Source organism: Pan paniscus, chromosome 23 (assembly GCF_029289425.2).
Source record: "Pan paniscus chromosome 23, NHGRI_mPanPan1-v2.0_pri, whole genome shotgun sequence".
NCBI lineage: Eukaryota > Metazoa > Chordata > Mammalia > Primates > Hominidae > Pan > Pan paniscus.
Genome location: NC_085927.1, coordinates 30,688,250 through 30,713,050, shown reverse-complemented (window position 1 = coordinate 30,713,050; position 24,801 = coordinate 30,688,250). Strand labels below are relative to the sequence as shown.

General features: G+C 57.4%; 2 protein-coding genes and 1 long non-coding RNA gene across 5 annotated transcripts; 1 reads left to right on the top strand and 2 right to left on the bottom strand.

Annotated features, from left to right (window-relative positions):
* Positions 1-3,021: 3,021 nt before the first annotated feature.
* On the bottom strand, positions 3,022-3,583 carry LOC112438164 (uncharacterized). Its single transcript, XR_003026643.4, has 2 exons — positions 3,446-3,583; positions 3,022-3,357 (listed from the first exon to the last, which is right to left on the bottom strand). It is a non-coding gene; the product is annotated as an uncharacterized LOC112438164 (long non-coding RNA).
* Positions 3,584-4,063: 480 nt separating this feature from the next.
* THAP7 (THAP domain containing 7) lies at positions 4,064-6,488 on the top strand. 2 transcript variants are annotated; one of them, XM_003806891.6, is made up of 5 exons: positions 4,064-4,185; positions 4,360-4,439; positions 4,860-5,015; positions 5,474-5,614; positions 5,829-6,488. In XM_003806891.6, exons 2-5 carry the CDS (start codon positions 4,360-4,362, stop codon positions 6,379-6,381), a joined length of 930 nt encoding a protein of 309 aa, XP_003806939.1. In that variant the 5' UTR covers positions 4,064-4,185; the 3' UTR covers positions 6,382-6,488. The 2 variants fall into 2 exon arrangements, with proteins under 2 accessions (XP_003806939.1, XP_014198717.1); XM_014343231.5 differs by lacking the exon at positions 4,064-4,185 and having other exon boundaries at positions 4,306-4,439.
* Positions 6,489-7,226: 738 nt separating this feature from the next.
* On the bottom strand, positions 7,227-24,683 carry LZTR1 (leucine zipper like post translational regulator 1). Of its 2 annotated transcripts, none has more exons than XM_008958564.6 (21): positions 23,676-24,683; positions 23,158-23,220; positions 20,342-20,398; positions 18,673-18,752; positions 18,138-18,246; positions 17,385-17,468; positions 16,575-16,632; positions 15,733-15,872; positions 14,429-14,630; positions 13,889-14,044; positions 13,354-13,464; positions 12,504-12,596; positions 12,239-12,334; positions 11,989-12,154; positions 11,531-11,700; positions 11,232-11,343; positions 10,386-10,512; positions 10,146-10,295; positions 9,457-9,562; positions 9,292-9,372; positions 7,227-9,026 (listed from the first exon to the last, which is right to left on the bottom strand). In XM_008958564.6, the coding sequence occupies exons 1-21, from the start codon at positions 23,873-23,875 to the stop codon at positions 8,910-8,912; spliced, it is 2,478 nt and encodes an 825-aa protein (XP_008956812.1). In that variant the 5' UTR covers positions 23,876-24,683; the 3' UTR covers positions 7,227-8,909. The 2 variants fall into 2 exon arrangements, with proteins under 2 accessions (XP_008956812.1, XP_003806932.1); XM_003806884.7 differs by having other exon boundaries at positions 11,232-11,388; positions 23,676-24,675.
* Positions 24,684-24,801: the final 118 nt, after the last annotated feature.

Below are 24,801 nucleotides of genomic sequence, written 5' to 3'. Positions count from 1 at the left end.
TGCCCACCATCGCGCCTGGCTAACGTTGTTTTTTTTTTTTTTTTTAATTTTTTAGTAGAGCCGGGGTTTCACCGTGTTAGCCAGGATGGTCTTGATCTCCTGACCTAGTGATCCGCCCGCCTCGGCCTCCCAAAGTGCTGGGATTACAGGCATGAGCCACCACGCCTGACCAATTTTTTGTATTTTTAGTAGAGATGAGGTTTCACCGTGTTGGGCAGGCTGGTCTTGAACTCCTGACCTCAGGTGATCCACCCGCCTTGGCCTCCCAAAATGCTGGGATTACAGGTGTGAGCCACCGCACCCAGCCAACCATACATTCTTTAACAACCATTTGCTTTTTGTTTGTTTGTTTGTTTGTTTGAGATGGAGTCTCACCCTGTCACCCAGGCTGGAGTACAATGGAACACACTGCAACCTCCGCCTCCCAGGTTCAAGCAATTCTCCTGTCTCAGCCTCTCAAGCAGCTGGAATTACAGGCATGCGCCACCACGCCTGGCTAATTTTTGTATTTTTGGTAGACACAGGGTTTCACTGTTGGCTAAGCTGGTCTCGAGCTCCTGAACTCAAGTGATCCAACCGCCTTGGCCTCCCGAAGTGCTGGAATCACAGGCGTGAGTCACTGCACCCAGCTTCGGATATGCTATTTTCGAAGAGTCTTTTCCATGCTTAAAAACATTTGGGGGCTGGACCGAGTGGCTCATGCCTGTAATCCCAACACTTTGGGAGGCTGAGGTCGGTGGATCGCCTGAGCTTAGGAGTTCGAGACCAGCCTAGGCAACATGGTGAAACCTCATCTCTACCAAAAATACAAAAAATTAGCCGGGCATGATGCCACGCACTTATAGCTACTTGGAAGGCTGAGGTGGGAGGATCACTTGAGCCTAGGAGGCGGAGGTTGCAGTGAGCCAAGATTGCACCACTGCACTCCAGGCTGGGTGACCAAGTGAGACCTTCTCTCACCAAAAAAAAAAAAAAAAAAAAAAAGCTTGAGTCCAGGAGTTCAGGATCCATTGGGGGAACATGGTGAAACCCCATCTCTACACAAAATACAAAAAATTAGCCGGGTGTGATGGCACACACCTATAGTTCCAGCAACTTGGGAGGCTGAGGTAGGAGGATCACCTGAGACTGGGAGGCAGATGTTGCAGTGAGCTATGATTGCGCCACTGCACTCCAGCCTGGGTGACAGAACAAGACCCTTAGAAAAAAAAGTACGAACATTTGGGTTTTTTATTATAAAAGTACTTATGTTGGCCAGGCACAGTGTCTCACACCTGTAATCCATTGGGTGGATGGCTTGAGCCCAGGACTTTGAGACCAGCCTGGGCAACGTGGCAAAACCCTGTCTCTACAAAAAATAAAAAATTAGCTGGGCATGGTGGCACATTTCCTGTAGTGCTAGCTACTCAGGAGGCTGAGACAGGAGGACTGCTTAAGCCCGGGAGGTTGAGGCTGCAGTGAGCCAAGATGGCACCATTGTACTTCACTCTAACCTGGGCGACAGAGCAAAACCCATCTCAAAAAAAAAAAAAAAAAAAAAAGCTGGGTGCGGTCAGTGGCTCACGCCTATAATCCCAGCATTTTGGGAGGCCAAGGTAGGCGGATTACCGGAGGTCAGGAGTTCAAGACCAGCCTGGCCAACATGGTGAAACCCTATCTCTACTAAAAATACAAAAAATAGGCATGGTGGCGGTTGCCTGTAATTCCAGCTACTCTGGAGGCTGAGGCAGGAGAATTGCTTGAACCCAGGAGGTGGAGGTTGCAGTGAGCCGAGATTGTGCCACTGCACTCCAGCCTGAATGACAGAGCAAGACTCCATCTCAAAAAAAAAAAAAAAAAAAAACTTGATATGGGCCGGGCGCGGTGGCTCACATCTGTAATCCCAATACTTTGGGAGGCTGATGCAGGCGGATCACTTGAAGCGGGAAAATCGCTTGAACCCGGGAGGCAGAGGTTGCAGTGAGCCAAGATCACACCACTGCACTCAAGGCTGGGTGACAGAGTGAGACCCTGTCTCAAAAACAAAACAAAACCTGATATGTGGCAAAATACTAAAAGAATGCAGAAGACTGAAAAGCTGAAGTCCTCTTCTTCCCCAGAGCTGCTTCTGTCCTTTGAAAAACATTCTGTACATATTCAAGGTATATTAATCTCTTGTTATACAGGTGATGTTGACAGTGGCCAGCAGATATGTATGTCCCTTTCCTGTAGGTGACAGACCCAGTTGCTGCACACAGGTGGTCACAGTAAACAGAAAGCTAGCAGCACTCCCACTTGGAAGGGCTGATAGGCTTGGCCTTAGAGTTGTGGGAGGACACTCCCTGATCAGGGTACGAACCCTTCTCTCTGCCCCTTCCAACTCCTGTGGAGTCTGTCTGTATCTAGTTGGTGCTAACTGCTACGTGCTTGGCAGGGCAAGGCAGGGTCACCACCTCAGCAGGCGTTTGTCCTCCTCCGGCATGATGCTACCCTAGCTGCCCAAGGCTCTAGCCTGTGTATGTTATTACATAGATTTTTTTACACATAAATACATAGACTTCAACTCACTTTTCTTTTTACAAAGTATACAATATACCTTGGATGTATTTATATCCCAAGACAGGGTTCTCATTCTTTTTCATGTGTTTTACTGTATGGGTAATATGGGTAATAATTTTTTTTTTTTTTCTGAGACAGAGTCTCGCTCTGTAGCCCAGGCTGGAGTGCAGTGGCGAAATCTCAGCTCACTGAAATCTCCGTCTTCCGGGCTCCATCTTACATGCCCATAATCCCAGCTACTCAGGACGCTGAGGTAGGAGAATTGCTTGAACCTGGGAGACAGAGGTTGCAGTGTGCCGAGATTGCACCACTGCACTCCAGCCTGGGCAACAGAGCTAGACCCTGTCTCAACAACAACAACAACAACAAAGAAGGAGAAGAAAAGAAAAAAAAAAGTCGTCAAAGGATATTAATTGTCGATAGATAACAGATAATGCCAAAAAATATAGAAGCAATTCTTAAAACACAGTGTTGGAACTGGTCCACAGCTCTAATTTTTAATGAGCTCCCATTTCTGAGGCCAATATAAACTTCATTCTATGCTGCCCATCTCTGACAGGTGGGTATTAACTACCAGCCCCCCACGGTGGTCCCTGTGGGAGACCTGGCCAAAGTGCAGCGGGCGGTGTGCATGCTGAGCAACACCACGGCCATCACGGAGGCCTGGGCCTGCCTGGACCATAAGTTCGGCCAAGTGCGCCTTAGTGCACTGGTACGTGGGGGAGGGCATGGCAGTGGGGGAATTCTCCGAGGCCCGCGAGGATCTGGCAGCTCTGGAGGATTATGAAGATGTGGGCATGGATTCCGTGGAAGCTGAGGCTGAAGAAGGCGAAGAATAGTGAGGGGAGGGTGCGGCAGGCAACCATCCCTCTGTATTCCCCACCATAACGCTAGGAGAGCTAATTACCTATTAAAATTTCTGTATTGCAAATTAGCCGGGCGTGGTGGCGGGCGCCTGTAGTCCCAGCTACTGTGGAGGCTGAGGCAGCCGAATGGCGTGAACCCGGGAGGCGGAGCTTGCAGTGAGCCGAGATCGCGCCACTGCACTCCAGCCTGGGCGACAGAGCGAGACTCCGGTCTCAAAAAAATAATAAAATAAAAAATAAAATTTCTGTATTGCGATACTGTCTTTCTCCTGTGTTGTACTTTGAGAGATTCCTCCTCCAGATAATCCTCCCTGAAGTCCACCTCCCCAGTACGAGAGTGAGTGCGGGCTCTGGTTTATGTCGCGTTCTTTCGTACAAGCGTCCCAGGCCCCGTTTTATTTCTTCCGTCAGAGGTCATTCCGAGGCGAGCTGCCGCCCCTGCGGCTTTCGAGGCTCCCAGGACACTGCCGCTTTCCGCTCCCGGGCCGCTCCCGAACGCTGGGGCCGCTCCATCGTGCCGGGGTGTTTACGGAGAAAAGTGAGGCCTGAGCGGACGAAAGAGAAGCCCACGTGGGCGACAATACTGGTAGTCCAGGGAGCTGGGACGACGCGGGCGCAACAGAGACTCGCACACTCGCGCCGCTTACTAACCCAGCTAGCTAGGACCTCGCCCCGCCCCGCCCCGGTGGCGGGGCACCTCCGGCTCTCCAGTCTCTATGGTACCAACTTCCGGCGCGCGCTACCCCTCGCGAGACTTCGGCGGCGCAGCAATGGCCAGACCGTGAGTGCCGCTGACAGAAGTCAAGAGAATCGGCTGGGACGGGGTTGGGGCGACAACGGGCCGGGGGGGACCCGACAGGCCAGAGCCCCTTGCGGAGGAGCGGCGGCTGGAGGCGCGAGGCTCCTCCGGATGCCCGGAGAGCCGCTTGCGACTGAACTCCCGCCTCTTTCCCAGATGCCGCGTCACTGCTCCGCCGCCGGCTGCTGCACACGGGACACGCGCGAGACGCGCAACCGCGGCATCTCCTTCCACAGGTCAGCGCGCGTGCGCCGCGGGCTCACGTGCGCATGCGCTAGTTGTTGCTCGCCTCGGGTCGCAACTGCGTAGAGGCTTCGCGCCTTTCTCGGATACTGAGGAGGCTTGAACCTGTGGGTGGGAGGTGAAGCGGAACGGTCCCGGCGGGACTGAAGGCAGTCGGGAAGGGGAGGACGGGAAGTCTAGCCGGCTTGGACCCGCCCCACTCTGTTACCTGCCAGATGACGCTGAGGAAACTGCTTTTCTTCTCGAGGCCTCCGTTGCCTCGTCTGTGCCCGGGCGGTGGTGCTTACCCGGCGGGGTCGCAGGGAGGTCTCGTGGCGGCGCGTGTTGGGTCTGCGTTTCCCCTCTGGGGAGCTTGGGCAGCATGAGCCCAGGGCTGTGGACAGCCTGGTGCTCACGGGTTTGTGGCTCCACAGACTTCCCAAGAAGGACAACCCGAGGCGAGGCTTGTGGCTGGCCAACTGCCAGCGGCTGGACCCCAGCGGCCAGGGCCTGTGGGACCCGGCATCCGAGTACATCTACTTCTGCTCCAAACACTTTGAGGAGAACTGCTTTGAGCTGGTGGGAATCAGGTGGGCCTCCCTGCCGGCCGACGCTGGGGTAGGATGTGGGGCTCCCGGCGGACTGGGACAGCTGCAGGTCCTGGAAGTCCCTTGAGCAGCCTGCGTCCAAGGGGGCTGTTTCCTGTTCCCAGCTCTGCGCAGTGAAACCCACCCCCAGGATCACTGTGCCTGTGACACAAGGGGAAAACAGGAGCCTTTCCAGAGAGTATCTTTCAGAGCCCCAGTCTTGCCAGCAAGTCCACAAATCAAAGAATTCTTTCTGGCTGGTCAGCCCAGCTCGGCTTTCCGCACACCTGGACTTTGAGGAGTCCTGCAGGGAAGCGATTGGTGTAGCTGTAACTTGGCCTTCCCCAGACGTATTGTTTGCACGATGCCTTCCAGCCTCCCACGGCGCTGGTGCTGGGGGCAGATTGGCCTGGGGAGGCAGCACTTGCTCTCCAGCTCATCTGGGTTGCTTTTCCCCACAGCGGATATCACAGGCTAAAGGAGGGGGCAGTCCCCACCATATTTGAGTCTTTCTCCAAGTTGCGCCGGACAACCAAGACCAAAGGACACAGTTATCCACCTGGCCCCCCTGAAGTCAGCCGGCTCAGACGATGCAGGAAGCGGTATGTGATATGGGTGGGGGATGCCCCACTCCCACCCCTAGGCTGAGGGACTGGGCCCTAGGGGTGTCTGCCAGCAGTCTCGCTGGACAGGGTTCTTGCTGCACAGAACCTGTGGATCGGGTTTGGGTGTTAAGGGTGGATCAGGTGGGCTGGTGGAGTGGGGTCTGGCAAGCCCTCAGCCTAGCCCATCAGTCTCTCTCTTCCCCCTTACCAGCTGCTCCGAGGGCCGAGGGCCCACAACTCCATTTTCTCCACCTCCACCTGCTGATGTCACCTGCTTTCCTGTGGAAGAGGCCTCAGCACCTGCCACTTTGCCGGCCTCCCCAGCTGGGAGGCTGGAGCCTGGCCTTAGCAGCCCCTTTTCAGACCTACTGGGCCCCCTGGGTGCCCAGGCAGATGAAGCAGGCTGCAGCGCCCAGCCTTCACCAGAGCGGCAGCCCTCCCCTCTCGAACCACGGCCAGTCTCCCCCTCAGCCTATATGCTGCGCCTGCCCCCACCCGCCGGAGCCTACATCCAGAACGAACACAGCTACCAGGTGGGCAGCGCCTTACTCTGGAAGCGGCGAGCCGAGGCAGCCCTTGATGCCCTTGACAAGGCCCAGCGCCAGCTGCAGGCCTGCAAGCGGCGGGAGCAGCGGCTGCGGTTGAGACTGACCAAGCTGCAGCAGGAGCGGGCACGGGAGAAGCGGGCACAGGCAGATGCCCGCCAGACTCTGAAGGAGCATGTGCAGGACTTTGCCATGCAGTTGAGCAGCAGCATGGCCTAAGGGGCTGCTGGACTGACCGAGGGGCTGCCCAGCAAGACTGTAGCCTCTTCCTCCCTCAGATCCCACCAGACCCACCAGGTGCCATAATAAAATGGATTCTAGATGGAGGGCCTGCTGTCTGGCTCAGCTGGGGGCTGGAGCCCCTCTGAGTACTAAGCTTGCTGCCCCAGACAGTGGCTGCAGGTCCTAGAGGGCTCAGTCCAAGCTCTTTGCCAAGAACAGGGAGCCTGGCTCTCACCCCTCAGAGCTACTGGTAGACAGGTGGCAGTCAGCCCTGCTAGCGCAGCTCCGTGCCCCACAGGGTTCTCTGAAGGGGCAGGATGGTGTGAGTAGGGGCCAGGAAGACAGCTCCAGGTGCCCTTTCCATAGGATCTGAAACAGCCCTGACTTAAACCAGCCAGCCCCTTTGAGAACACTTCTAAAACCCAGTCTAGATCCAGTTCTCAAGCAGGAGCATGACAGGCTTCTGTCCACAGGCCCCATCAGCCTGGTGGGTAAGCTGGACAACCCTCTCCCCGCCCCCTTCACTATCATCTCTATTTGAAAAACGGGGCTGATGATGACAATCATCAACCTCCTGGGGCATGTCAGCAGGTAGTAAAGCCCCAACAAGCTAGTCCCTGGAAATCTAGGAAGAGGTGGCCAGAACATGGAGACAAGCACTCAGGTCCTGGCGTCAGCATCCTTTTCCTTCAACTCCCAGGAACCTGGAAGGCCTTGCTGCAGCTGCAGTTCTCAAACAGCTCCGTCTGCGGGGTGACTCACTGCAAGTATGGCCTCTCCCTGCCGAGGAGCACAAATGAAATTCTTTCTAGTCCCAGAAACTGCCACACAATTTTGTAAAATTTGCTTTTTAGGGCCCTTGGCATGTAATTTCATTTATTCATATAAGTCTAGATCAGGGTTCAGTGACAAGGGTCAGCATAGAGCAGGGTTGCAGACTGGTTCAAGGAGCCTTCTGGGTAGGCCCCTCCAGAAGGGATTTGGAGGAGGCTGCCTTGTGGGTGTGGCAGGAGCCACATCTTGTGGAAACTGGGTAGGTGGGTGTGTGGCCCCACTCTTGAGTGAATGCACCTGGCCCACATGGCTGGCCGTCGCAGCCTGCACTCCACTTCCAGGTGCTGACATATCCTCCCCAGCCATGGTCCTGGGCCTGCTGTGTCCTCACCTCAAGGGCCTCCCGGCTCAGCCTCTGCCCCAGCTCCTGCTCTCCTCTCTTGTTCCCAGCTCATCTTGCACTAGGCCACTTCCTAGCCTGCAGGCTGCCTATGGATCTCCTGTTAGCTAAGCAACTTGCCACTCAGGGCCCCCCACACACCTGCATACAACCAAAGGAGAGCAGGTCACAGCCAAAGGAGCTGTGGCTTCATGGCAACCACAACAAGAAAGGGGTCCTGGAATCCTGTTCCCAGTAAGGGAGCGCTGGCTCCCAGCACCAGAGTGGATCCACATGGGGCCCTCACTAGGGCAAGAGGGCAGCCCTCCTTCCACAGGAGCCAAGAGCATAGTGCAGGGGCAAGGCAGGGCAGAAGGGGCAGGAGCCCACCCCAGGCCTCCAGGATTCCCCTGGGCGGGGCCAGCCTGGAGGCCTTCACAGCCTTCCCAATGTGACTGGGTGACCCCAGGTGGGGGCAGGAGTTGACACCATGGATAGAGACAGGTAAGGCCAACTGACCTACATCTGGGGGTCTGCTAAGCCATGGGCTGCTCAAGGGGCTGAAGCCAGCAGTGGTGGCCGGGCCAGCAAGGTGTGTGTGGTGGGTAGCACTGCTGTGGCTTTAATGGAGGCTTGTCTGTGACAGAATACTCAGCAAGGGACACGGGGGACTTTGCTGGCTTCTTCCCGGCCGAGCCCTGACATGCACACAGGTGGACTGAGATCCTTCAGCCCCTGTGAAAACCAGGCCTGGCCCAGCATGACCGACCTGGGAGCTGACCTCAGGGCCCTTCACTCCAAAATTCACCTCAAGTCAGGTGAGACCCATACATCATGGGTCCCCACTCACAAGTTCCAGGTGGGAAGAGGAGCCCCTTACATGGATCTCAGTGAGGGTGGGTGGGACAGGAGCAGCCCAGGCAGATTCGCTGGTGCAGCGCAATCTGCTAAGCCTCCTCCCGCATGTTGGAGGAGCCTTGGTGACAGGCCCCAGTGCCTGAGTCCACAACACGCCCAGGCCACAGGAGCCAGGCCAAGCCCCACTGGGTGGGAGGCCCAAGGTATCTCCCCACTTCTGGGTGGTGAGCCCATCACTGAGCCGTGGCCTCGCATCCACACTACACCAGGAGAGGGTGATGACAGGGGAGGGGGTCTGCTTCATCATCCGCTCCCTGTGGGACCTGTGTCTTCAGTGAATTAAGGAGTTTGGGGCCCCACATCCCCTCAGCTCTCTTTGGAGGCTCTGGGCACCCTGACCCTTGGCCTGGCAGGTGCACCCACTGCCATAGGCATGCGCATAGCCGGTAGTCTTCTCAGTAGGCAGGGCAGGCAGGTATGGCGATTCTTCACAATGGGCGGGCGCCACAGGGCCTCAGATGTCGGCGCCCAGCTCTGCGCACTGCTTGTCTGAGATGTGGGAGGCCAGGGAGTCTATGATGTCCAGCAGCAGCTGCTGGCTCAGCGACCGCAGCGTGGGCAACTTGGAGACCTGTAAGGCAAGCAGGCCGGAAGGAGATGGGACCAGATCCACCTAAGGGCCATGGTGGGCAGTGGAGCCCTGTGGGGCCCACCCTGCTCAGGGCTCAGGCTGGTCCCAAGGATGAAGCAAGGTGCGGCCAGTGATAGGCTGCTCTGCTTCTCTCACCCCCAGGGCCCACCACTGCAGGGGACCACAGAGCCTGGGCACCCTCCCTGCCTGGGCATGGCCACTGCCAAGGGGAAGCGAGTCCTGAAGGGGAGGCCAGAGCCCTGACCTTGGTGAACTGGTGCACGATGATGTGCAGGCAGTGCCGCTTCATGTCCAGCGCCTGCGTTTTGTCAGCTGCCTCCAGGATCTGCAATGGCAGGGACCTTGAGGCGCTGCCCCTTTCACCCACTCAGTGGGAGCTGCAGCCGTGTGCACGGGGCTGGGGGGCTACCTGCAGCACGTTCTGCACCGTCACGTTCATCTCCAGGTTCTGCTTGCAGTACGCCTGCAGCCGGTTGTTGTAGAAGCCGTAGTAGTAGGGGGCCGCAAACAAGTAGCTGGGGCCTGGTTAAGGAGCTGACTAAAGGAAGCTGGTCCGCCCGCACCCTCCCAGGGAAGTACAGGGAAGGGCGCAGCTGGAGCCCCAAGCCCCCACGCCAGCATGCTCTCCAAATGGATTCTGAACTACTTAGTGGGTCAAAGGCCCCATTCAGGATCCAAAGAAAACCATGAATCCCCTCCCCAGAAAAATAGTGTCTGCACATCTGTAGCGCTGTTCCATGGCCTTGCAGGCCTAACAGGCATCCTGACCCTCCATGTTCAGACCCCTACTGAAGTGACATAAGGAGTAGCTCCATGTCTGTGCTCAACTGTCACACAAAGCAATGACCCACCCCGTCCTCTGGGCAGTTGTGAGGGTCAGGAACCCACTGGTTCCTCCTGGCTGCAAACCCCTCCCTGCCAGCTGCCAACTGCTTCAGAGAGCACCAGGCCCAGCCCCAGGCACCAGCAAACCCTCTGGAGGGAGGCGCTGGGCCCACATCGCCTAGCTGGGGCAGGAGAGCAGGCCTCAAAGCCACCTGAGGTGGGTGCCAGGACCCCTTGGTGGGGACCTGGGAGTTGCTTGGGGAGTGAGGATGCAGCGAGTCCTCGGGCGGCATGTTGACCTCGCCGTAGTAGATGTAGCGCAGCATGGACTCGAAGGCCTGCCTGCTGGGCACCATCTCCCCGATGGAGATGTTCACCTGCCCGTCCTCGGGCATGAAGGACCGGAACATGGCTTCAAAGTAGCTGCAGACAACGAGCGGTAGGCACCTGGCCGTCAGCAGAACGAAGACACCATCCAGGCCCACCCTCCCCTCCTGTCCAGCCCCCACCCACCTGGAGCGGGCGGCCAGGATAGCCTTGTGGGCTGGCCGTGGGTGCCCGTCAAGCAACAGAGTGATGTCACAGAATTCCGCGCCCGCTCCCTCCAGGTATGCCTTCATGTCCTGGATCAGAGATGTGCCTGGGGGTAGGAGGGTCCCTGAGCAGGTACAGCCTGGGATTCTGGCCTTGGGGCCCTACGGCACTACCTTCCTGCATATCTGCCCATGTTGCTGCCCTGAACAAAACTTCACCCAGGCAGAAGGCTTCACTTGCCCTGAGGCACCATCAGCCACATTCTGTCCTCCCTCGGCGCCCTGGCCGACTCAAGCACTATGCCCCACGCACAGCCCACCACCCAGCGTCTCATCTTCCACCCAGCTTGCTGTACCCCCTCGCTGACCTCATGATCAAGCCCCCTCCAGGCCCACTGCATGGCCTCTGGTGCCTGCAGACATCACCAAGAGCCAGCAACCGGGGTCAGCACGAGCCCCAGGGAGAGCTGGGGGAATGAAGGGGCCTGTGACATTACAAGCAAAGAGAAGTCCAGAGACTGATCACAGTGACCCTGGGCCATCAGACCTGACATCCTAGCCCGAAAGAGGTGCCCCATGTCCACCCCCAGAAATTGGCTCAGGAAATCCCAGGTCACCAGGACACAGCCCACTGTGGCAAGCCCCATGGGTTGGGGGCTTCTGCCTTCATCTGTTTCCTCCCTGTACCCAGGAGAGCACTCTGGGGTCCCATGGCACCCACCCCCACCCCAAGGGCCTGGCAGGTGCTCTCCATGGCTCCCAATCTCCTGCCTCAGATGAACACCATCCCTCCCAGCCCCCAGGGAAGGGGAACGGGGCTCCCTACCAATGTCCACTGGCTGGTCCAAGGGAGTGCGAGGGGGCGGCTGCTGCTTCCGCCGCACAATCTCCACTATCAGTGGAGAGGAGAGGCGCTCGAACTCCTTCATCATGATCACCTGGTTGAAGTGGGACTCCTTTACCACGAAGTTCAGGCAGTGCTCCTGGGGCAGACAGGCACAGGCAGGCAGGCAGAGTCAAGCCAGGGCCCCAGGCTGGGTAAGGGGCTCACAGTGGTGGGCAGGGAGGGGGCCTAAGCCTGAGCACACCCCACCCAACCCTGATCGCGCTGACCCCACCCCACACCTTGAGTTGGCTCAGCTGCAGCCGGGCGGCACTCTCGCACACGACCAGCACGTTCTGCAGGTCCACGGAGGCCTCGATGTACTGGCGGCACAGCTGCTCCAGGCGGCACAACTGGAAGCTCAGTGCCAATTTGTACACATCCATGATGAGCAGCACATCCTCCACATGGCCTGCGCCCCAGAGCCCCCGAATCTCAGGGAGCCGGAGAGGGGAGGGCAGGGCACAGGGCGCAGGGCTCCCCCCATGGAAGAGTGTGGGCTGGGGCCACTAGGTAGGAACAAGGCCTCGGGGGACTCAGATGGCATCCAGCTGCAGTGATCATGGGTAATGAGGGTGACCTGCAGCCTCTGAGCCTCAGGGGGCCCATCAGTAAAGCAGGGCTGGCAGCACCCACCTTTTGGCTCTGCTGCCCGCACCCCAGCCCACACCAACCCTGCTCCACCCCCACCCAGGCGGACCTTTCCGTGGGTATTTGATCTTGTCGGTGTAGAGGAACTGCATGAGCACCTCGAAGGGCCGGGCCTCGGCCTCCCGGATGGCCACATGCAGCAGGGGCGGCCGGGCCCCACCAGCAGCCATGCCGGGGGCCTCCCTGGGAACTGGGGCGGCCTCCTGCTCCAGCTTCTGTGGGGAGAAGGGAGCTCAAGGGCACCCCAGTGGACATCAGGCATGGCTGCCAGGTCAGGGCAGGGCGGTTAGGCACCTCACCTGGGCCAGCCTCTCCCGCGCCTGCGTGATCTTCCTGCGAAGCCAGCGGCTCCGCGCTGTGACAATGGCTACATGGCCCTGCACGCACTCCTCCTTCTGCACAAAGAATGATGCACTGGCAGAGGGCACAGGACCCTCGCCCCAGAGAACAGAGACCCAGCCAGCCAAGGTCAGCACCACCAGGCCAGCAGCTGTTTTTCTGAGGGGCGAAGTTCCCACTGCCCGGGCACAGCAGGCAGAGCAGGGCGCGAGGACAGGCACCCACCTCACCCAGCACGAACTCCACGTCGCAGAACTGGCGGCTCTCCCACAGCCGCCCATAGTCCTCGTGCAGCGTGCATTTAGGATAACAGGAGAACTGCAAGAGAGGCCCAGTGAGACTAAATGTTGCAGACAGCAGGGTGGCCCCAGTGTGGCTGCGCAGGCCGACCCTGAGGTCCCCACCTGGCCCATGCTGACCCTCAGGGCCCAGGGGGCAGGTGGGCCTGGCTGAGGAGAGGAAGCAGCCGCCACCCCACCCTGAAAATACAGCGTGGCTCCAGCCTCAGCACCTGCAACTGTCCACGGCCGGCTCCACAGCAGGAAAGGGCTCCCCTGCCTCTCTTGCCTTCGGCTGGGCCCCAGGCCTCAGCAGAGCTCTGCCGTCTCCACTCTGCCTGGACCTGCGTCCTCACAGTGGCCCCCACCAGCACATCCCAACCTCCTCCAGGAAGCCGGCCCTGACCTCACTGTAGCTGTGAGTCCCTGCCCTGACCACCTGCTCCTCCAGGCCTGGGAAGGGGCTGTCAACACAAGCCACTGTCAGCCCTGGCTCTGCCCTGGGCCAGGCTATGATGCCTGTGAGGCTCTGGTGCTGAGCCCAGCTTGGCCCGGCTCCCTCCACTGACTCTGCCGTGAGCCCCAGCACCATCTGCCTGCCCCACTACACGAAGGCTGCCCACTTTAGTGCCACCTCAGCCCACCCTCAGCCCACAGGGCTCCTCCCAAGGCTTCCATCCTGCCAGGTGTGGCCCTGGCAATGGCCTGGATAAGCTCTGCCCCCCCACTTGGCCTCAGTTTCTCATCACGGGGGATCCGTCCACCCAGCCAGCTCTACAGGCCCACAGGCCCCACACCTGGAACCTGTACATCTCCCCGCTGCGGATGTTGTTGTCCACCGTGCCCCCGAAGATGTACATGGCGTCCGAGATGACAGCAGCTGCGTGGAAGAGCCTCCCGCTGGGCAGCTGGGGGACAAGAAGGCAGGGTGGAATGGCCGGGGGGCAGAGCCTCCACAGTGCAGCTGGTGCAGCCAGGTAAGGCAAGGATGCAGCACCTCATGGCCATGAAGGGCCAGGGGGCAGGGTCCCCAAGGGATGAGGGCCCCTGGGTACAGACACAGGCGGGACCTGGTACCCATGTAGGCGAGTGGGGCATGATGGGCCATGGCGACCCTCAGAGTGGGCAGGGCACTTGGGCCAGTGTGTGGCACCCACCCCAGAAAGCTGCAGCCTGGCCAGCAGGGTGAGGGCCCTTGGCCCTGTACCTCCTTTGTGGTGTGACCCCAAGCAAGTATTTCTTAGGACCTCAGTCTCCCTATGTGTGAGAGGGGTTGATCACAGGACCTGCTTCAGGGGGTGATGGAGTCTTAATGAGGATCCCAGCCTGTACCTCTGAGGCAGGCTGGGTGGGCTGCTTGGCTGAGGTGGTGCCAAAGTCCAGGCCGAACACATCTCGGGACTTCTTGAAGCCAACCCGCTCCTCATAAGTCAGGGTGGGCACCTCCTCGGAAGCACAGGCTCGCTCGGGCACTTCAGCCCCACCAACCTGAAGAGGGGAGACACATGGGCATGAGACCAGTTGGCAAGGGCCAGGTAGGTGCCCAGAGACCCCCACCATCCTGGCCTTCAGAGTGGGTTCTGAAAGAAGGAAGAGCTGCGTGGCCGTGGGCTTCCCAGGAAAGGTCTGCGGCACAGCAGCCCCATGCAGCCATGATGGGGTGTGAAGCGTTAACTACCTGCAGGCTGTGGGGTGAAGCTGGGGCTGGAGGCCGGGGCAGGTGTCCAGGGCTGAGGCCCAGGTGTCCTGGCCTTGCTCCTGGTAGCTGTCTGGAACCCCAGGGGGCCCCAAAGCTGTGAGGAGCTGGGTGGGAGCAGGGTAGGAGCTACTGGTGTCCAGCTGGCAGGTCAGGACACCCCTGGGCACCCTCACCTCGCTGTCGGAGCTGGGCTGGACGACCTCCCAGGTCTGGAAGTCCACGTCATAGCAGTGCAGCTCGTTGGGCAGCGTGTTGTCGGCCGCACCCCCAAACACATAGAGGTGGCGGTCAAAGGCCACCATGGTATGCCCGTAGCGCCGCTGCGGGGGTGGTGGGGAGCCCCGGAGCAGGTGTTCAGTTGGGATGCGTGTCCACCTGGGGGTACACAACAGTGAATCAATGTTGGGACAGGGGCTCCTGCTCACCCTCGGGGCCTCCCCACAGCAGCCCTTCACTGGGAGGTCCCCTTGCATCCCTTACAGTGACTAGCCCAGGGTCCAGAGGGAGGGCCTAGACACCTGCGCTGAGCACCCCTCACCCCATCCAGCACGGGCACCAGCCCTGCCTGGCTCCATGTGGCCCACCACAGGGTCCTGCCAGAGCTCCCCCCTCTCCCCATGGAGCAGGCAGCAGTGATGGGCAGGAGGGTGGCATCTGACTCGCCCAGGCAGTCCTGCTCTCTGGGGAGTAAAGTTGTGCAGAGACCATTGCAGGTCACTGTGTTCATGCTGCCCAGTCAGAGCATCCCCACAGCTGAGTCCCCATCCTGGGAGCTGCCTGTACCCCACATCCTGATGCTGCTCCAGCACCTTCCACCTCCCAGGCTTCCCAGTACCTCCCAGCAAGTCCTCTCTTTTGCTAAGTTAGCTGAAGACTTCAGAACAGATCCTGGCCTGGCAGGGCTATGCCATCTGGCTCCATGCTGAGCCCCAGGCCCTCGACAGTTTCCCTTATCCTGGGGCTCCCTGCCCTTCCTCCCATGCACCCGTAGCCTCCAGGAAGGCTCCCAAGTCCCTTCCCAAACCCCCTGTACCTGCAGCTCACACTCCTTGTGCCCTCTCCTGAAGCCCCATTGCAGGGATCAAGGGCTGGCCAGCAGCCCGGGGCAGCATGGGCCAGACCTCTCAGGACCTGCAGGCCCCTCTGGTCTTCTGCCATTATTTGAGATCTATGCAGGCCACGTCTGTTACTGGTGGCACTGACCAAGCTATTCATGAGGAAGGGGACGTCCTTCACATTCAGAGGAAGGCCTAGCCAGGGGCCTCCTCGCCAGGCCTTATCTTGCTAAGCTGTAGCCATATCCTGGGGACCTGCCAGGGGCACCGCACATCCCTGCTCCGGGCTGTAACCTCCTGCTGTTTGCAGAGCTCAGAAGGATGGTTACCATGGCCACCAGGTGCAAGGGGCGTTCTTCATATTCAGAAGGATTCGAGGGAACTGACCGTCCTCCCTCCACCCCACTGGCCAGAGTACTCACGTCTTGTCCTTGAATTCAAACTGGAAGAGGTTGTTGGTTATTTTGGCTCCGCTTTGCCCAGAAAATACAAACATCTTGTCCCGGCACACAGCCACGGGGAAGTTGCAGCAAGATGGGGGGATCTCGCCACTCTGGGCCACCTGCAGGGGAAAAGGACAGCTCAGCCCCGGCCTCACAGGGCCCGCTCACATTTCACCACACTCAAGACTGCTGAGATGGGACTGCTTTTATTCTTGAAACTTCCCCAGATGAGGATTCACAGATTCATTTGTCTTGGAACAGCTCATAGCCCTGTCTCATCCACTTCACGGGGCCCAGTTGTGAACAGCTGGGTTAAAATCGTCAGGGTTAAATCATCAGGGGCTAAACTCATGTTTTTCATGCCCAGAAGACTGAAAAAAATTTTTTTTTAATGAATAAGTAAATAAATTCCATGTTTCTAAAGGGGAAAGCAAGCCCAGGGGGAGCTCCAGGGAGCAGGACACTGGATAGCAGACGGCCCTCACTGCACTGAAATAAAGGGTGCATTAAAGCGAAACCACATCCTCACACACGTGGCGCTCTGCCCATCCAAAGCACCAAGCCTCGAATCACTGTGCAGCCACAGTGAGGAACTGGTCATGAAGGCCCGCAGGTCACCAGGGAGGAGAGCGAGGCTCAGGTCGAGGCTGGGCTTTGCAAGGGGAAGAAAGCAGCCTCGACCCCCAGCCTGGCTCCCCCTGCCTCCCACCTCCCTCCTCCTGCACCCTGTCTCCCCATGCCCCTCACCTCCTCCACCTGAGCCCTGGCTCCCCGTGCCCCTCACCTCCTCCACCTGCACCCTGGCTCCCCACGCCCCTCACCTCCTCCCAGCAGGTGAGCTCTCGGTCCTGGAGGCCAATTGTCCACATGTCATTCAACCTGTATTAGGACAGACCAGTGAGGACCCCTTGGGTCTGGTGGTCAGGGTGGGCCTAGTCCTGGCTGGAAGGGATGGCTGCAGGGAGGAGCCCCACCCCCACACAGGGTAGGAGACTTGTGCGGCCATGAGGCGGGAACTTCTGTGTGGGGTGGCAGCCACTGCCTCAAATCCCTGCTGTGCCAGGCCCCCTGCCCGGCCCAGACAGAACAAGTACTCTCATGCATGACATCAGGGCAGTGTGGCAGTGCCAGCTCCTCACTCAGTGTCCCTCCTGGGTGGGGAGAGGACACAGATATCCCAGATGCCACCATCACTGCATCGTTAGGAGTTTCTATGATGCTGAAGTTTTGGGAAACCAGCATATGCTACTTTTGTGATGAGAAAAAGAGAGCAAAGCCAACTTTCTAAAATAAGGAGGAAAAGGCCTTTGGCCTGGGCAAGAACCAGGGCTGGGCCTGAGCCTGGGCACCGCCCACCCGCCCACCAACTCAGCTCCGCAGGGCAACTCCTGGCTGAGGATCCTCATCCAAGCTACTCTGGTAGCCACGGGGCTCCACCCAGTGGCCCTCACCTCCATCTGCCCATCCTCCTCTTTCCCCATCCCCCTCCCAAGAAACCCCCAGACAGAGTGGCACTCAAAATCCACCAGGCACTCAAAATCCTCCCAGCCTAAGCCCTCAAATGCCAGGACGGCCTGCTCCGGGTCTCAGTGCTGTCAGAGGTGGGGTGCACAGGCCGGACCACCACCCACCTGGCGTTGCCGTCATAGCCAGCAAAGATCCACAGCTTGTCACTGTACACCGTGGCCCCATGGGCTGACCTAGCGACTGGCAACCTGGAGTGTGAGGGAAGAGGGGAGGGAGTGAGGCCGCCCAGCACAGACCTGAGCCACCCAGCCCCATGTGGTCAGTGCAGGGGCCACAGCCAGGCTGCATGGCTACATCCACCCGACACTGGGGCTTCAGGGACTCCACAAGGCACTAGGAATAACAACAGCCCCAGAGGCCGACTAGTGGCTTGAAGAGGAATTCAGACAGCCACAGAGGCACAGAACCTTCTCCTAGGTGCCCCCAAAATATCAAAGGGGGTGCTCAAAAAGCAGGACCCCAGAAGCGCCATCAGCAGTACATTGGATCGTATTGAAAATTTTTTTGTGACAAGGTCTTGTTCTGTCTCCCAGGCTGGAGTGCAGTGGGGCACACATGGTTCACTGCAGCCTTGAAGTCATGGGCTCAAGTGATCTTCCCACCTCGGCTTCCCAAAGTACTAGGACTACAGGCATGCGCCACCACGCCTGGTCCATTTGGGTCTCTTCTGAAAGGAGGGAATCTAAGGGCTGGGAGCAGGCCATGCATAGCTGCACCGGGGGATATTCCACCAATCCCAAGCTCCGTGCTATTGCGTGCCCTCAGGGTCCTCATCTGGGAGGCAAAAGGGGGCAGATCCCAGGTCCAATGCCACCCAGGACCCAGCCTGTCCCAAATGTTTCTGCAAAGTTTCTCACCGTCCTTCAATTTTCCACTCCGTCCACTGGCCAGTTGCAAACTTGTATTCAAAGAGGTCATTTTTATTCTTCAAGTTAGAATTGGAATAAATGTCCCCAGTGTAACCCCCTGAGTAAAGAGAGTGAGAAACTGTCAAACCCAAAGGGCAGTCTTGAAGATTTCAAACCCTGGAAGGTGGAGCAGAATCTGGCCCCCCTGAAAATGCATAAGCCAGGACTCCCTCCACAAGCCCCGGAAGGACCTACTGCCTGTCTGCCTCTGTGCTGGGCTCTGGGGACACAGAGATGAGCAGGACACTGTTCCCAGCCACAGCCCAGTAACACAGAAAGACACCCAACCCTGTGAGCTCAGGGCCGTTAGGGCAAGGGGTCCCAGATCCAGCGCAGAATTCAGAAGACTGGCAGACAAAGCCACGGGTGGAGAGAGAGCCCCTGCTGTACACAGCACGAGCACAAATGCCCCAGGCCTGCAGAAGGGCAGGGTGTCTGTGGGCCTCGGGGCGACACAGCCCCTGGGAGGCAAGAGGCTGCTTACCAAAGACAAACATGCTGCTCCCATAGACGACGGCCGAGTGGTGGTAACGGGGGGCCGGTGGGGTCCCAGTGGTAAAGGCCCTGGGGTGGGCACAGGGGTGGTGAGAGTCAGCGGGGGTCACCCATGAGGTCCACACCCCCACAGGGTGGCCCTGCATCCCTGTGCTGCCTTTCTTTTTTCTTTTTTTTTTTTTTTGAGACGGAGTCTCACTCTGTCGTCCCGGCTGCAGTGCAGTGGCGCGATCCCGGCTCAACCTCCACCTCCTGGGTTCAAGCGATTGTCCTACCTCAGCCTCCTGAGTAGCTGGGATTACAGGCACCCACTATCATGCCCAGCTAATTTTTTGTATTTTTGTAGAGACGGGGTTTCACCATGTTGGCCAGGCTGGTCTTGAAGTTCTGACCTCAGGTGATCCACCCACCTCAGCCTCCCAAAGTGCTGGGATTACAGGCGTGAGCCACCGCGCCCAGCTACGTTTCACTTTTGTATTTTGAAGGTGATACCTGTCTCATCATAGAAACTTAAAAAAAAAAAATCACCAATAAGGAAAAAACAAAATAGGCACTAAAGCTCATGCAAATTCCCATTACCAGAAAACCTCTGGCAACACCTTGAGGTCTTCCCTGCACACCTCTCCTACGCATACTTAGGCTTCCATGAAATTTTTAAAAATGGAATCAAGTGGCAGATATTTTGTAAATTGCTTATTCCACTCACAGAATGTGACCAGGTCCTCATGCTACTCCAGGACCATCCACACTCCTGCTCTCAGCAGCAGTGCAGCATCTTACAGCACGGGGTCCATCAATTTCATTTAATACCTATCTATCTAACCATCATCTATCTATCTACCTATCATCTATCAATCATCTAATCTATATAATCTATATATCCATCATCTATCCACCTATCATCTACCTATATAATCTATCCATCATCTATCTGTCATCTATCATCTATCTACCTATCATCTATCATCTATTGTCTGTCATCTATCTACCCATCATCTATCTAATCTACCTACCTATCATCTACCTATCATCTATCTATCGATCTGTCATCTATCATCTATCCACTATCTATCTGTCATCTATCTGTCTAATCTACCTATCATCTATCTATCATCTCTCTTTGTCTTTCTTTCTATCATCTCTCTATCTATCTTTTTTTCTATCTATCTATCTATCTATCATCTGTCTATCTATCTTCCTAGACAGGGTCTCACTTTGTTGCCCAGCTGGTCTTGAACTCCTAGCTTTTTTCTGAGTTTTATACTTAAGCAATTTTTGACAAATAATTGTGAAGCCTTCAGAATGATTTTTTAAATTAATTTGTAACTACTAGCCATCTTACAAAATCAAGTGTGAGAGAAATGACATAGCAACTTCTGTACCCATACTAGCATCAGGCTCGAGGTAGAGGTGGACAGCCCAGAAGGGTGCCGCCCTGTGTGCCAGCTTGGCAGCTGCAGGTGCGGGGTGGTTACTTGATCCCCTCAGCCTGACAGGGTGGCTCTGGATGTGGCATCCCTGAGGCCGTGGTTATCTCCTCCTGGAAGCTTCTTTCTAGCTTCCCATGATGAGAGAGACTCTGCTAGCAACTGGGAGCCAGCACTGTGCCACTGTGTTCTAGGAGGAAAGGCAGGGCCCTGGAGCACGGGGCCACCCACCTGCACCAGGAGCAGTCTTTCACATCGAACCGCAGGAGGTCATTGAGCATGGTCTTCCTGAAAGGCAGCCGGAAGAGAGGGTGGCATTAGCCAGGTCTGCTCTGCAGGGACCCCAGAGATGGGCACTGCATGTAGCCAGGGTAGAGTAGGGGGCTGTTGTGGGCTGGGTCACTAACACAGCCAGGCAACCAGCTGATGCCCAAGAACAAGAGTGGTGACCACAAAGGAGGCTCCCCAACTGATATGGGCACCAGGGCTGCCACACAGGCAGCCACCAGCTTGCCTGGGGTCAGGACCAAAGCATGAATGTGGCCACCAGGAGCCCAACCAGCAGCTGACATGAAGGCATGAAATGGCCCAAAGGCCAGAGTCACCCTCACACCTCACCCTAGCCTCCAGAACCCCTATTCACACGTCCCAATCCCCTTCCTCTGCGGCTGTACCCTGCAATGCAAGTGCTTGCCCGTGCCTCAGGGGAGGCCCTTTGCTTCTCTCTGATCTTCCTGCCACTTCTTAAAAAAAAAATAGAGACAATGAGCTGGGCTCGGTGGCTCATGCCTGTAATCCCAGCACTTTGGGAGGCCTAGGCGGGCGGATCACTTGAGGTCAGGAGTTTGAGACCAGCCTGGCCAACATGGTGAAACCCCATCTCTACTAAAAATACAAAAAAATTAGCCTGGCATGGTGGCAGGCGCCTGTAATCCCAGCTACTCGGGAAGCTGCAGCAGAATCGCTTGAACCCGGGAGGCAGAGGTTGCGGTGAGCCAAGATGGCGCCACTGAACACCAGCCTGGGTGACAGAGCAAGACCCCATCTCAAAAAAAAAAAAAAAAGAAACGAAGTCTTGCTTTCCTGCCCAGGCTCATCTTGAATGCCTGGCCTCAAGTGATCTTCCCACCTCAGCCTCCCAAAGTGCTGGGATTACAGGTGTGAGCCACTGCACCTGGCCCCTGCCATTTCTTTGTTGCAAAAGCCAATGTAATCATCATGTTAAAGATACAATCAAATAGAAAACAAATTCACTGGCCATTGCACCACCTAACACTACCAGCTGGCATATCACTACCCAGCCCTTGGGAAGAAGAGCAAACTGACAGGAGCCCAGCGCCCCGTCACGCCCAGCCTGTGCTGGGTGCCCCCTGAACGGTCTCAGTCTGCACCAGTGGGTGCTCTCTCACCTCCATTTCACAGATGGCAACAAAGCCTAGTGGCTCAAAGGCTGTGTCTGAGGCCATGCAGCCAGGAAGCCAGGAGCCTAGAAGCTGGTGGTGATTGTGATACCGCCCCTCCCTCCCTTACTTGCCCCACGTGCCGCAGGAGGCCATCTTTCTTTGTACTCAGACAGTCTTCATAAAGTTAAGACTAGTGTGAGACAAATTCGTATCCTATCTCTTTGTCATACTGCAGCAAAAATGTTTCTGCTTATTGCTACACAGTTGTCACACAAACTACCTGCTAAGGATACTCTTGAGGATGAAGGTCCCCCATTTCCCACTTGCTGCCTTGTACTGGACACCAAAGCCTTTTCTGGTTTGGAGGGTTCTCATTAAGGCTGCAGTAAACGCTTGTGGGTAGGCATCTCTTCTTCATTTCATTCCTTCATTTGACAAACATTTATGGAGTTTTCTAGATGCCAGGATACAATGGTAAAAGGAGCACAGGCCCTGCCTTGACTGAAGAGATGGATAATAACCAACATCTGTGTGCCTCAGGAACAAATGAAGATGGTAAGAGGTATGGAGGGGAAGCAATGGTCTCCAGTTGGTCCAGATGGCCAAGTAAGGCCTCAGTCACAAGAAACATCAGAGGACGGGCAGGAAAGTGAGAGGAGAGAATGGGCAGTGGAAGGGCCTGAGCAGGGGGGCACTTGGTACAATCCAAACATAGCAAGGCAGCCCGTGCCGCCCCAGTGCAGTGAGGGACTGAGGGCAGAGGAGCAGCAGACTCTCATGAGGACTTGGGCTTTTACTCAGAGAGGCAGGGAGGCATTACAGGAGGATGAGCCAAGGAGGAGCATACTCTGACTTGCTTTTGTAAATGGGCCCCACCGGCTACTCCTGGGGAAAGAGAGTGGGAGGAAGACAGGCTTGAAGCCAGGGGACCATGCCCAAGGAGGCTCTTCTGCCCAGTATGCAGATCCTGGTGGGGTCCAGACTACCCCACCATCCTCAAGCCCGCCCCCCAAGGAGGCCTACAGGACCAAGGCTGCAGAGCCAGTAAGAGGCCAGACCTTCCAGGGCTTCATGCTAGTTCCTGGGGCTGAGAGGCAGGGCTAGGACACATGGACACAACTAGTCATGTGCAAATACTCCACCCTCTGCATAAGGAAACCAGCCACAACTTAACTGGAGACAGTTTATGTGAAAGGAGGTGTGCCCACCAACAAAACATCACGTTGTTGCCTGATGTTTGGAGCAATTTGGGAAAACCCTCACAAAAAGTGAAAAATGCATGAAATAAATAAAACTGTGTCCTCCATACCGATGAGGCACAGGGAAAGAAAAGTGCCTGGCAGGGCTGGCCGCAAGGGTGGTTGTGTTTCTTTCAAGGCTGCGTCTACTCAGAAGAGGGACATTTCCACATACTGAGCATGTGCCACCCACTGGAAGCTGTGCTGAGGACCATGAGTGCAGGATCTCATTTAATCCTCACCACGACCAGGGAGGTGAGTGCAAGGAATCTCACAGATGGGGAAACTGAAGCTTAGAGGCACCAGCTAGCATCTGAAAGGACAGTAATGGAGCTGGACAGGCCCAGTCCCTGACCACAGTACTTCTCCCTACCTGGTCCAAACACTGATGCTGAGACTCACTCACCCATTGTCTCCACCAAATACATAAATGGCATCTTTATAGGCCACCACTGTGTGCTTGCTGCGCCTGGAAAGAAAGGAGTGGAGGGCGATAAGGACAGGACCCTCCTGGAGGGCACCCAAGGAATGGGACTAAGCAGGAGAGCTGCCACGGAAGTTAGGTATCACCTCTCAACTGCTAAGATCCATCATCTTCTAAGATAACACCAATCATCCTGCAAGTGAGGACCCCTGACACGGCTCCAAGATTCTCTGGACCCCTCACCCCACCTCAGAGCACCTGGGACCCCAGCCCAATATCCACAAACACAACTTAGTTCCAGTACCCTGTCCCGGGACATCGGGCTGTGGGACTCCCTCGGAACCCTCTCCCCTGCCCTGAACAGCGTCCTGTACAGCACCATCCACCTCATTACCAGATCCCACCCCAGGACACCACCCCCCGGCTTCGCCCCTGGACCCGCCCTGGGACCCTCGCAGATCGCCCTTCCTGTCCTCAGGACCCCATGAAGCCCACCGTACCGGGCACCCACGAACTCGTCGCAGGGCGGGAGGCGCCGCCAGCGATGCACTGTTTCGAAGGGCCCGAAGTTGAGCGTCAGGTACTCGACACTGTCCGAGCAGCTATGGTCGAAGTCCACGCTCGGGGCTACCTTGGACCGCGCGCCGCCTGCCAGGGCCGCAGCCCCGATCTGCCCCCCCGTGCTGCCCGGTCCAGCCATCCCGGGTCCACGCCGGATCGGCCGCGCTGTAAGCCCAACTTGCGGCCACCGCCCCGGGCCGGCTGGAGCAACCACATTTCCCGGCGAGCCCTGCGCTGACGGTGCGGCACGTCCGGCCAGCGCCGCACTTGCGCCCTCCAGCTCTTCCCGACAAGCCTAGCGCTTGCCGAGACACCGCGGGCGAGCGCAGAATGCGGTTGTCGACCGCGCGGCGAGCGTGGGACCTTCTGGGGAGCGTTTCAGGCTATGTACTGGCGCTGCGTTGTCCCTTCCAGTGAATGCAGTGTGTCGTCCCTAGCCCCGTCGCGACTGCTCTTCCCGGCGCCTCCCAGGCCCACGCAGCCCGAAGACCCGCGGCCGGCTCGCAGTTCCCGGCATGCCCTGGGTCTGCGCGTGGCTCCGGCCTGGATCGTCTGCCGCTGCCGGGATCCCCCATGGAGGGTTCCGGGCTCGCAGCGGCCTCTGCAGGCGGCTCAACGCTCCCTTTCCTGCTAGCGCCCTCAGCCCTGACCCCCAGCAACTCCCCTCTCCCCTTGGCTTTCTTACTGACTGAGAGGCAGCCCGGCGAGGAGCCTCGGGATTCTCATTCCTACTTAGCAGGGCCTCAGTTCCTTCACCTCCGACATGGGGATTGAGAATGCTCCGGCTATGAAAAGCATGGGGTCTGTCTCAGGACACAGCTCCCACAGCCCTAAGTGGGCAAATGCCCCAAAGTGTCAAGCATGAGCCACCTCTGAAGGAGCATTTACTATCTCAAGACCTTTGGGCATGTTGTCCCTTCTACCTGGAATACCCTTCCTTCAAAATTCAGAGCCAAAAGCAAAAAGCGTTCGCTGATCGCAGAGGGGGAGAGGGATGTGGGAGGGCTTGGGGCGCAGAATTAGTTGCTACCTCCTCTGGGCGTTCACAGGCCAAATTTCCTTGGT

Coding starts and splice junctions, on each gene's coding strand:
- LZTR1 (XM_003806884.7), bottom strand. CDS start 23,875: ATGGCTGGACCGGGCAGCACGGGGGGGCAGATCGGGGCTGCGGCCCTG. Junction 16,633..17,384: donor GGCTATGACGGCAACGCCAG/GTGGGTGGTGGT, acceptor GTCCTAATACAG/GTTGAATGACATGTGGACAA. Junction 10,513..11,231: donor GGACCAGCCAGTGGACATTG/GTAGGGAGCCCC, acceptor TCCTACCCCCAG/GCACATCTCTGATCCAGGAC.
- THAP7 (XM_014343231.5), top strand. CDS start 4,315: ATGCCCGGAGAGCCGCTTGCGACTGAACTCCCGCCTCTTTCCCAGATG. Junction 5,016..5,473: donor TTTGAGCTGGTGGGAATCAG/GTGGGCCTCCCT, acceptor TTTTCCCCACAG/CGGATATCACAGGCTAAAGG. Junction 5,615..5,828: donor CTCAGACGATGCAGGAAGCG/GTATGTGATATG, acceptor CCCCCTTACCAG/CTGCTCCGAGGGCCGAGGGC.